At 37.3% G+C, this 12307-nt stretch overlaps 1 protein-coding gene across 1 annotated transcript in view; it reads left to right on the forward strand.

Annotated features, from left to right (window-relative positions):
- Positions 1-6251: 6251 nt before the first annotated feature.
- Positions 6252-12307, forward strand: part of LOC108493508 (LIM domain-binding protein 3-like) — a 33140-nt gene continuing 27084 nt past the window's right edge. The window contains exons 1-2 of the mRNA XM_017807001.1: positions 6252-6283; positions 12054-12224. Of these exons, the coding sequence (XP_017662490.1) occupies positions 12166-12224 (59 nt within the window). The 5' untranslated portion in view covers positions 6252-6283; positions 12054-12165. The remainder of the gene's footprint in view (positions 6284-12053; positions 12225-12307) is intronic.

Raw genomic sequence — 12307 nt, forward strand, 5'->3', positions numbered from 1 at the left:
GACAGCTTTCTGCAGTATCCATGAAAATTAATTGACTAAAATTTGCTCTCAAGCACAATAACATCCTTTGTTCTACTTCTGCTTATCAAAGCCATCTGACACCACCAAGACAAGCTAAGGCACCTTAATTCCCTTCCTTGGTTGGCCAAAATTTCCAACAATTAGCATTGCTGACCTTCCCAATTGCCAAAAACCTCCTGTTTATATGCTGCTCAGATTAGCAAAATCCTTTTGAAAGACTCTATCTTTCCACAACAGCCAATGAAATAAAGCAGACTTCTCTAGGTAGATTTCTCACTTAAGGAACATAACTGTAATAAAGGATAATAAGCACATCAATTTAATATATTCAGTTCTCTGCTTACCTTTTAGCACCTCAAGAGTGACAAAAGCATAGGAATAGTGAAATAACTCAGTGGAATTCTGAGTGAAACCAGAAGAGAAAATTGATCAAATATAAGGTCTTTCTTCCTCAATATACTTCTGGAGGTTCTATGGGGAAAAGAGCTATTTAGAGATCATAAATCCCTTGTTTTCAAGCCAGTTCCCTGTAGAACTAATTCATCAGAGATAGTGAGTGACTCTGGGGTACAGTGTATCCACTTGAATGTACCCACTTAAAATTGAAGGAGCGAGGGCTCCAAATGCAATTAAGAAATACCATGAAGCTTTTCTCAAAGTAGTTCATAGAGAAAGTAATGCATGAGCTAACAGAGCTTGTTAAAGCTTGAAATTCAGTTTGGGGAGTGGATGTACTGACCTGTATGTAACATCTTGTCTTTACCACCTCAGTCTCCTGCATGTTCCTGTCCACCACATAACGTTTGCATGAGCAGGAATTAACGTTAACTTTCATTCCTACTGTGGAACCTTTAGAATTCTCCTCTGCCTTCTGCAGCTGCTGCAGGCATTTAACCAAGACACCAGTGCACAATGCTGCCTCTCCCTCTGACTAGTCCCTTGCATTGCCTTCAGTCCAACAAGGGTAAAGCAGTTCTAACATGCAGCAGGCTTTCCAACAGGCATTGTAACTCAGACCACTCAGCTGTGGTCTGTGGATCATCAGCCTGGTTCACAGAGCCCTGCTTAGGGTGAGCTGGAGCATAGCACTGGCACTGCTTCCTTTTATTCTGCTTCTAGATTGCATTAGTGTCAGCAAAATTACCCTAAATACTAATAACTTCCTAATAGTTCATTTCCATGTGAGCATTTGTTGTAGCTGACCCAGAATGTTATATGATTACAAATGAGAGAGAGGGAAGGTAAGAAAATCCTTAAGAGAGTTTATGAAATAAAATGCAATCCACATTCTGAAAGAGTGACAAGTGTTCTAATTCATACCACTTAGTTACTTGACTCAGGAACTGAACAGCACAGACACATTGCTGTATTTCAGAGGCAGCTGCAAACTTAGCATAATGCCACATAGAAGTATGAATTTTCTTGTCATCAATGTGCACAAACTAAAAAGTAGGTCTAAAAGAACTACCAGCTGAAATTGAGATCTCTGGGTTCTTGTTCTCTCAGCTTCCCTGGAGAAAAGTGAAGTCATGAAGAGAAAGAACACTTCAGTGAAAGGGGAATTGTTTCCTGGCATACAAAATCTAAACTTATTGTGCACCGGTCTTGTCTGTAATGGTCACAAACACAGCCTGAAAGTCCAGATCCTGTGCTCAGGTGCCTGGTGGCAGATACCTGCACTTTACCAGTGAGGCTGTAAAAAGCTGGGCCAAATCATTCTGTTCAATCCAGTTGCACACTTAAGGCCAAGACAGGGAATAATTATGCAAATTAAGTCCCAGCTCAAATTGCTCAGAGTTTTGCAGTCTTTGGTGATAAAACTGAAAATGGGAGTACCTATACTTGCATGGCAAATATCACTCTGCAAATCTTGGAAAAGAGTGACCTTCCCTGTCCCCAACACCAATGCTGCTGTGTGCCCAGCTGCATTTATTGTGTGACTGTTACATTTAACAGCAAACCTGCAGGTGCCACTAAAATGCATTCATGGGAGGTGTTGGCTTTGATTTTAGCGAGTTGCTTTGACTGAGTTCCATACTGCTTGTTGAGAATGAGTTGCTGGGGTTTTTCCACTGAATCTATGATAATGCTTTTCCTGTTCTGTGCCACTGTCTGCACAAACCAGGATACCTTCGGAGAGAAATGTATTTCCCTGTTTTGGAAAGCAGACACACTAGGAGGATATATTACAATATTGCCACGTTTTGGCGTGGGCTGCTCACATTCTTAACTACAGTGGCTGAAAAAGAGAGACTAGCTCTTCTACCCCTTTTTTTCTGATTCCAAGCTAAAGTTTTAACTAAACCAGCATGATAGTTGTCTTCTGTCCTCTCCGTTAACTGCCTATGATTCTTTGTGTGTCTTAGGATGTCTGTGTTGGAATAACAAAAATATAGCATGGGGGAAGAAAAGACAAACATCCTCAATAGTTTTATAGTCATCTGACAATGGAAAAGTTCTGAGCTGCAAACACAGAAAGGTAGAAATAGCCCCACTGGATCAGAACAGCAGTTAATGTAGCTCATTGTCCAGTTTTCAACAGTGTCAGTGTCTCATGCCTTTGAGACAAAAAAATGTTTGAAAGGCAATTACAAAATAACTTTAACACAACTTTACTCCCAGACACCCTGTAAAAATTTCTTTTGAAGTTATTTTGTAACTTCTACTTCTTAAAAGGAAATCGTATTTGTAGGCAAATATGCTTATGTAAATATAAGTATGTTAGGATGAAAGCTATTGTAAGTCTAACTCCAACAAATCTGCACCATACTACTAGAAAACCAGAATTTTTAAATTCAATAGATATGGACCTTAATAATCTGTAAATCCACTTCCCCTTTCATAAAAGGCCAGTATATATCTGTCAGGCTCTGTAGTAGACTACTGGATGACTAATACAGGAAAATACCAGTAAACTGAATAGATATATTTATTAAAAAATCTATAATCTCTCATTAAAGAGGGTGAGCTGATATTTTAAATACTCAACTGAGATTCAGGAGAGCTTATTTCAGTTCCTTGCCCCGCTGTGGACCTTCTTTGTGACCATGAGCAACTCTATTAAGTTTTAGTTTCTCATTTGTAAAATTAGAAAAACAGTCTTGCTCCATAAGAGTATAGAGAAAAAACTAAATTACAGTATTCACTTACTGCTTCAGCCTGAAAGACAAAGCTGAAGGACCATGTGGTCTCTCAGGATGCCTCATGTTTCTTATGTCATTAGGTCTTCATTAAACATCTGTTGCCATCTAAAGAGAAGGCAGATGGAAGGTACACAACCTCCACATTTCAGCTTACCTGTTATATGTAGGTGTTTGGCAATCTTTTACATTTGGTTTCCAAAAATAAAGTAGAATGGGAAAGTATTCCCATGTCCAGTTCATAGAGTTCAGATTTAACATACTCATTGGAAACTCTCTGAAGTGTCTGCAGGCTCTTTTTAGGATCCAATAGCACGCACAGGCTTGGCCTGCAAAGGAATTTTGCGTTCAGTTACACCAGTTCTTGTTGGTGTGTGGGGGAAAGACTCTATTTCTAATTTCAGTCATTCTGTCTACGTGACCATATCCTGTAGCATACCTTTATGAGAAGGAAGCATTTCAAGATTTCCACTGTATAATATACCGTGTAACTGGGAAGGCAGTGTATTGTGTAAATCTTGTTTAGATATATGTCCAACATTTAATGAAGTCTGTGGGAGTTGCACTGTTCTCTCAGAATGGCCCTTCTGTCAAAAGCCATTTCAGTGGGGAATAAAAAAGCTGCAGACAAAAAAACAAACAAACAACCCCCCCACAAAAAAAAAAAAAACCAACAAAAAAAAATTCATTTTAAATCTCTTCCAGATAGCTCAAAACTACTGTCAAAAAACTACTGGAGCAGCCTGTGTAGCCACAGAGATATAAACTGCTCATAATATTCTGAGCCAGATTTTTTCATGTGGTGAAGGTATTGACTTTACTGATCCTGCCTCAGGGATGTATTGGACTCAAAAGTAAAATTATTTCTGCATTTAGTTAGAGAAAATGTTTGATTGTAAAGGCCGTAAATCCAATAGCCTGTTCCTCAAAATGCAAGTATTGCAAATAAGAGGCACAATGGATCTTGAGCCTTTCTTATTGTTAACCAAATGGGCATTACTCCTGTTGACTGGGAAGAGAAATAGTTCCTGGAAGCCACACCATGAAGAAGTATTGTGTGCCTTTGAACTCATCTTTCCCTCTGCTCTCTGCTTTTTCCTTTGCTTTATTCTGTGGAAGTAATTTTACTATACTTCTCTCTCTTTTTCACCTTCCCAACTCCCCTGCCATTGTCACTCAACGTCATCCTATTTTGTACACTCGGGGAAAAAGCTTTTATGAAATGCTGACCTCAAAATCAAGTGACTTTTTTTGCTCTTCTTTGGTGTAGCCACAACTAATGGGGCAGAAAAGTTTGGATCGGATTAATAATAACCATAGAGGCTTAACACTGCTTCAGCCTGACCCCAGCTGCCTACCTTTTGGTCTTGGCTGTGATCCCTCTCAGAATACTTGGGAACAAGCAATGTTTTATTCCTTTCAGGCTGTGACTGTGTTTTTTAACGTCCTCGCATGACTGTGGCTCTTGGTGTACTAACACTTCCCCCCACCACACACACACACAATCTCTAATCCATCCTCCTCTACCTTGTTTCATCCTGGCTTTGCTCTACCTGACATTGCAATGAACTCACAACTTGGTTCCCATAAAGGCAGTGTTTGGTTTCTCATTGCTTCGGAGTGGTGAGCTGGTTGATCTCATCAGGGCATTTGTTTTTAAGACAGGCTCTTCCAGACCAACCCCAGGAACACTGGTAGTCAGGTGGCAGTGTCTGAGGGGCGTTTCAGATCCACTTCTAGGTTTGAAAATCTGACTTCATATATTTTAGGAGTTACATGTTAGTTAGAGGTTTTAAAAATTTGTAGAGGACACCTATGCCCAAACCTTTGCTGATCTAAACTGGATTGGTTTTTATAACTTTGTTAAAACTGAACTAAGGAGAAGCCATTTCATATATGACTATACATACATATGTATCTGTAAGTACATAAACACAGAGACACATAAAATACTGCTAATAATGGGGAAAACGTTAAGAATAGCCTTCCAAATGTAATGTAAGTTAATGATTGGTGCCCAACAAATCCACATAAATACATGTATTCCTTTTTTTTTTTTCCAAAGGACAATGCAGAAAGAAGGTGCAGTTGGATAAATGAGGACATTTGCTTTGTGTTTTGTAATTTCAGATCCCAGTTAAGAAAAGTGTTCTCATTTGGCATATTTTAGCTTTAAACCCATCAATTTCAGCACAGCTCCTTAAATAAGAAGGGACACAACCACCCACTAAATTGCTAAATATTGAGACTATCTCAATTACTTAACTAACTGGATTTCAAACTTAGGAGTTTAAAGCTAATGGATTCTATTCTTTATGAAAATACTTTTGTCTTAACTTCTTACAGATACACAGTTGCTTGCACTTAAACTTATCAGGTTTTTTTGTAAGCATGTGTGTGTGTTTTCAGAATAATAGCCCAGTCCTCTATCAGAGAAATCAAGGCTGATTTACTCCTCACCTCAGGAAGGAATGATTTCTAATTGAGGGAATTCAGTGAAGGAATTGTTTCTAATCTGATTTACATTGAGAAAACTAGTACTTGGATAGGACAGAGAATTTTTAAGTGATACCAGGCACAAGAAATCCTTCTTGTAAGAATCTTTGTTACCCATTTTTATCGCTTCAAAATACCAGATCCTTGAGGATTGCCCAAGTCTGATTAGTTTCACTGCTTGGATTTGGCATCAAAATATGTTCTGCTGGAACACTATTGATTTTTTTTTTAAGGAGAACTTATTAAAATCAAGACTATTCCTGAAATTAAAAGCAGGCATACAACATCTAATTTGTAACTGTTAATTTTCCTTTTACTTTATTATTGAAACAAAGTTGTTTGCAACTGATAAGAAGCATATAATTATAAGAAGCAATATGCAGTAGACTTGTATATTTGGTGGGTTTCACCTGGAAAGCTGAAGAGATTTCTCGCAACTATATTCATGAGCAACCACTCTAGGATGCTTTTTGCAACCAAACATTTCTGCTCAACCCATTTTCTTTCTCCTTGGTTGGTTTTGGGTGGGTTTTCTTGCCACCACTGGCAATTGCATTTTCTTCATTCACACTGTATCCCTCCTTTCACAGAGACAAGGAAAATGTTGCAGCAGCATCAGAAAACAGGTAATGTTTGCTGTGTTTGACTTACTTCCTGTTAAGAGTTTATCTCCACTTTCCCCATATTGTTCTTACCTCAAAAACATGAAATTTGTACGCTGTTTGAGCAGGTGATGACTGTGGAGGCTTCAACTAAGTGGGTTTATTAGACATTTCTTTCTAATGCAGACTTCAAGAAGCACTGTGACATGGGACAGGTGGGGATCATCTTTCTCAGAAATTACAAACCTGAAAAATAACAAGTTTTTAGCAAATATTCTTGAAATGGAGTATTATCAATTTGTGGTGGAGTTTTAAGAACAATTTCCATTTTAAACTTTGCCTAGATCATTCAAGATATTTTTTAAATCTAAGTAAGATTATCTTTTTGGTATTTTAAGAACTCTTACATGTCGGATTCTTGCATATATTGATTGTCCTCAGTGGGTTATGAGGTTCAAAACAATTTCTCTGTAAGTAAGTTTTTCATGTCAAATTTTCTCCCAAAGGATTTCAGCACATTTTGCAGTTACAGATAAAAATGTGCTGTTTTCTATTAGTTCATGTGCTAAACCACACAAGTACTGATACAAGTATTTCTTGAGTGAATCTGACCAATAGTTTCACAGAGCAAAGAAATGCCTCTTATTAGTTTGTCATGAAATGAATTCTACCTCGCTGCTTTCCTCTATCTTGTTGATTCCTGCCTCAGATGTGCAACCACTTTGTATTTTTTTTTTCCTTTATAAGACTGCTCACGTTTTAACAAAGGTTGCATGGAGTTAAAATCTGAGTGCGAGTGTTATTTGTTACTAGTGACACAAGCAATGGCAACTGGCCTTGAAACAGTAGGGAAATTTGATTTTTATTTTTAAATTAATTATGAAAATAGAAGAAAATAAACGCCTTGATTCCTGTATATAAATTAAAGTGTATAAAACAAGGAATACGTTAGCATTTTGCCAACAGTTTCATTTGTTTAAAACCACCTACAGGACTGTGCAGCTGCTCCACTGAAATCTCCTTTTCTTTTAATTATGATTTTATTTAACCAGGAACAATTTCTGATATATGACTGGTGTTAGTGTCATACTACATTGCTTTAATCTTGTGTGACTTGTCATACCATAGCTTTTCTCCACCTCCATTATCATCACAGCCTTGCTTTGTGTCTTATTTTGATATTCATAGCAATATGGTTTCCAGATTTAACACAAGGTACCTTTTTAATTCTTCAAGCCTTTCCTGGTCTTAAGCAGTAATAAACTAATGAACTGTCAAGATTTGTCATTACTTCATCTGCGATACCATGATGATCTCCAGCTTCTTCTGTGGCTGGAATTCTGTCTCTTCCTCAAATACCTGCTATTCCCTAGGAAATGCCTCATTTTCAAACCCCCTTGTAATCTTTGTCACCCAGGCCTGCAGACACTGCGCATGCGCCACAGTATGTGACCTCCAGTATTTGGCATCCTCCTAAACCCTCCACCAGGGATGCCAACACTGACAATGCCAAGCCAGTGGCCTCCAAGGGCTCTGTGAGGCTTGGAGCGGGTACAAGTCAGAGGGAGGCCACTGCTGGCCAGAAAGTCCCTCTTGCTTCATCCAGTAACCAAAGGTACACTGTGATGTGTAACTGCATAACTGACCTGGTTTGGAGCTTTGGAGTGGTTTGGTAATAACAACCTCTAACTCCTGGAGTTCAGCTGGAAATGCCCATTGCCTAAAAGGAAGGTGTTCAAGTTCTACAAATTCCAGAAACTTCCAGTTCATGTGGGTGTTACGTTTTCAGTGGCTCTCTTAAGGATCACGCATAAAATACAGAGACAACAGCCATAAAGCACCTTCAGCAGAGAAACAGCAGCTGATATTTCTCTATTTTGACTGTATTTCTACAACCATTCCCATATTCAAATGTAAGACTCTTCCATGTTATGGCTTTCTCTAACCATATTCTCAGGCACTTTTTTCTACAAATGCTACAATAAGAGATTTTTTTTTCCCTATCCATTTTAATTTTTATTTCCTGTATATTCAATTTTTTACATGTGATATGTTGGAGGATTAGAAACCAAAGAAACCTTCATGCATTACATAAAGGAGACTAAGTACTGCTTTAATAATCCACTTGATTGTTATTTGGACAGAAAGTCTCAGAACTTAGGACTTTACTGAGAGAAAGAAGTATAATCTGCACTTATTTTTTCTAAATCTTAAAGTGCATTTGTTGCTGTGTTTTCTCATTATGGTTGTTAACCATTATTATCCTCTTAACCTCTACTGATCTGTGTTCCTTTTCATGAGTGAAAATCAGCTGAGAAGAGATGTGTGTTTGTTTTCATCCACCTAACTTACTTTTATGTTTGTTACCACAAATATGAAGATGTTTGATTTTTTTCGATTTTCTTTGATTTTCCTTAAAATACAAAGTACTGTAAAGATCTAAAATCTACAGAATGACTGCATTTAAAAACCAACCAACCAACCGAAAGCTCATCTGTAACATGTAATAGTGAAGCTGTTGCAATATATTATCTATTTTATAAAGCAGCACTCACATTTATCAGTTCTTAAAATTCTGCTGCACTTGAAGAACTAAAAAGATCAGACTGAAAATCTAGAAAGTAGGCAATCTTGAGGAAAAAAAAGGTTGTTTTATTTGACTATCTAAATATTTATTTAAAATTTATAGTTGTTAAATTAAAACCAGTCAATTTAGTCTTCAGATCTTTCTAAAAGCTGAGTTGAGAGTGTTACCAACTGCATATCATTTATGGAACAAAATCACCCTGATTTTTAAGGTTATATCTACTTCATTTATATTTATTCCAATTCCTTGGTGTGTTAATTAATATATTCTACCATGAAGGAAGGCAATCAAGCCCCTAACACTTTAACCATATAAAAAGAAATATTGCAAACACCATGCAAGATAAAATCTGTTCGTATTTTCTTTAAACTATAAAAGGTACTTCAGTATATTTGCATTTATTTTGTTTACATGGGTTGTTCCATTCAAATCTGTCTCCACACAGGTCCTTGTCCTCACATACAGGTTTTTGGGATTTTTTACTTTCTTTTCAATATATATCACTGAATATGTATTTTGATTAACGTTTTGGAGAGTGTTACAATTAAGTAAGTTCACTGTTTTCTTCTCTTCAAAGTAGGAAGTCATGAATCTTTTGAAATCTGTAGCAAATTCCCTTTGACATCAGTGCAAATAGACAAAATAGGTGGAATCCTAGTTTGTGTTTGTTTTTAAGACATATATGAAGTTCCATTTTTATGTGCAGCATAGTTTCACTCCTTTCCTGTTTGCCAGATCAAAGACATGTAAGTACTAAATTGTGACTCCACACCTTTTAATGTGATAATCCCAGTACCCACTGTGGCACAGGGGGAAAAAAAAATCCTGTAGGTATTGAAACTCAGTAACAGACTCTCCTGTGACCCATAGCTGTGATGGATCATATTCAGCTACTCTGCTGCACAGGCTTTGTAATTGATAGTCTATTTGTTAATTGGAAGAATTTGCATCATAAAATGCATCAAGGTGGAAAAACTGACCTGAATTTCAACTGCATGTTACGATGGGCAAACTTTTGCAAAACAGTTGCAAAACTTGGTGTCATGATTTGAAACCCAGAATTGCAAACTGGGTATTTTTGGGATCTCATTTCTTAGGTACATAATTGCAGATGAAATTCATAAGGGAGAAAATACTGATTTTTTGTTGTGGGTTACATTCTACTTTGAAATTTATGGGTGTAACAACCACGCTTCTGTGGCAGCTAATCAAACAGAAAATAATTAAGACACCATCATTAGGCTACTGAGCTGTACAAGAAGAGGACAAGAACAGGGGAAATGGGACAGTCCCTTTAACAACAAGGGGTATCACAAATTCTGAAGTACCAAGCACTCACTCTAGGTCCTCAGGAGTGTAACTTGCCAAGTCAGCGCTTTTGAGAGAAGCAAAAAGAAAATATGAGGTAGAATGGCTGAAACAAAGAAAATTTGCACAATGGATGGTAAATCTGCTAAGGAAAAAGTGCTGAGAGAATGCTTGAGGGCTAAGGTTGGCTGAGAAACAGTAGTGGAACTGTAAGCTTTCTTTTGTTATTTGATACTTACTGTGCTTGGGAACAAGTATTTGGGGCATTTTGTACCTTGTGCAAGAGAAGCACAGAATTCCATCACCCTGATAGGAGTGATTTGTAAGAACACAGAGATGTGGCAATATGCTTCTGAGTTGGGTCTAAAGATGTATAAATATATCCGTAATTTTCTTAGGCCGCTGCTCATGGACAAGACAACTATGTACAGTAATGCTCTGATTAAAAAAAAAAAAAAAGTATGTATTTGGATAACTACTAAAGAAAATGAATCTACAGCATCAAGAAAAACATCCCTTATGCCTAGGGGACATATGCTTATATTGTCATCAAAGTTTCTGCCCCACAATAGTGTTGCAATTTGTTATTTTTCAGTGGCTTATTTGTTCTGTGGATAATAATAAGATCCACACTAAAATCTGCCTAAACACAAAATAATGAAGTTTTTCTCTTTTCTTCTTTCTCCTTTTTAAATTTTGAATTGCTTTAAATTATTTTTATTAGGTTTATTGACAAGAAAATTATGAATGGACATATTATTAATATTATTATTCTGTTGATATTAAGTTCAGTGAAACAGTCATCAAATAACTTGAATGTTTTCAGTGATTTTATTTTGGTTTTTTTTTTTTTCCATTTCATGTAAGAGCTAAGGGAAGACAATAAACTGAACCTTCCAAAAGATTGGTTCTTTTCTTAGTGGATGACTTTAACTAAACTATGTTGCAAAGCTGTCTGATAACTTGGCTCTATTTGTCTTTCTGTAAGAAATGAGTAATTCAGGCTGAAGTATGTTCATAAGGACTGGGTGATGAAAGACACTGGTAGTTCAGTAGGTTACTAAAATGGCCACAGGATGCCAGACTAGATTATTATTATTAATTTCAACTCATTTTTATTTGCAATCAAATAAAGAAAAAATGAAGAAAATTAATATTCCTTTGCTCCAAGTAATCTGTGCCGCAATAGTTCAAGAGGGCCACAAGGATAAGAACTCATGCTCATCACCCAAGTGATTTTAAAATCATCCCCTTGTATTTTATATATTATTCTGTGTTTGAAGGGGCATCTCATTGTTATTTGGGTTGGGCGGTGTAATGTAAGGTGAATTCAGGTCAGAGATGAAGGGACTCCTTTTAAACATCTTTCCACTACCCAGGTTGCACAACAACAGAACAGATGGAACTCAACAGAAAATTGTGCTGACTGGATTTCTAGACTATCAGAATTTCCAGGAAACCTGCTGGCACAGGACTGTGATAATACCCTTTAAATTGCTTTTCTTCATCTAATTAAAAAATTTACGCTAATATAAACTTCAGTTCCAGGAGTAAATATTGGATGAAAATTATCCAAGCTCAAAGAATTTGTGACAGGCTCTTTGCAGCCATTTAAGTCCTCCATGCCACATTTCCTACCACAGGCTTCAGTGGGAGCAGGACTAAAGTGCTGTGTAACACCTGGGATAAATTTCAGTCAAGCAGGACCAAAACTGCATTCCAGTCTTAACTGCACAGCGGAAAAGGCTGAATAAATGCCTTTTTTTTCTTTGCATAATTGTGCTTTTCCCTCAGTAACCCAGCCTGCTACTATGTTTGCAGGTTCAAACATAGTAGAGTTTGTGCTCTACATTTAAATGTGTGCCTTCTTAAGATGCTTCTTGTTTTATTTAATTTAAGTCTAATTAGTACCCCTGTCGAGCATGCTCCGGTGTCTACCACTTCTGCTGCTCCTGCACCGCACGCTTCAGCACCTCAGCCTGCTACTGCTGCTCAAAATCCAGCCAGCCTGATGACACCACCAGCAACCACCTCAGTCGTGCAGGAGTCGTTCTCCTCCTCCTTCCAAAGGTAATGCTTCATTGCTTTATCCCCCCATATGGCTCTGGAAATGCTGCATACACATTCTTCACTTCAGAATGTGGTATGAAAAG

Source organism: Lepidothrix coronata, unplaced genomic scaffold (genome assembly GCF_001604755.1).
Source record: "Lepidothrix coronata isolate B3197 unplaced genomic scaffold, Lepidothrix_coronata-1.0 Scaffold17, whole genome shotgun sequence".
Taxonomy (NCBI): Eukaryota; Metazoa; Chordata; class Aves; order Passeriformes; family Pipridae; genus Lepidothrix; species Lepidothrix coronata.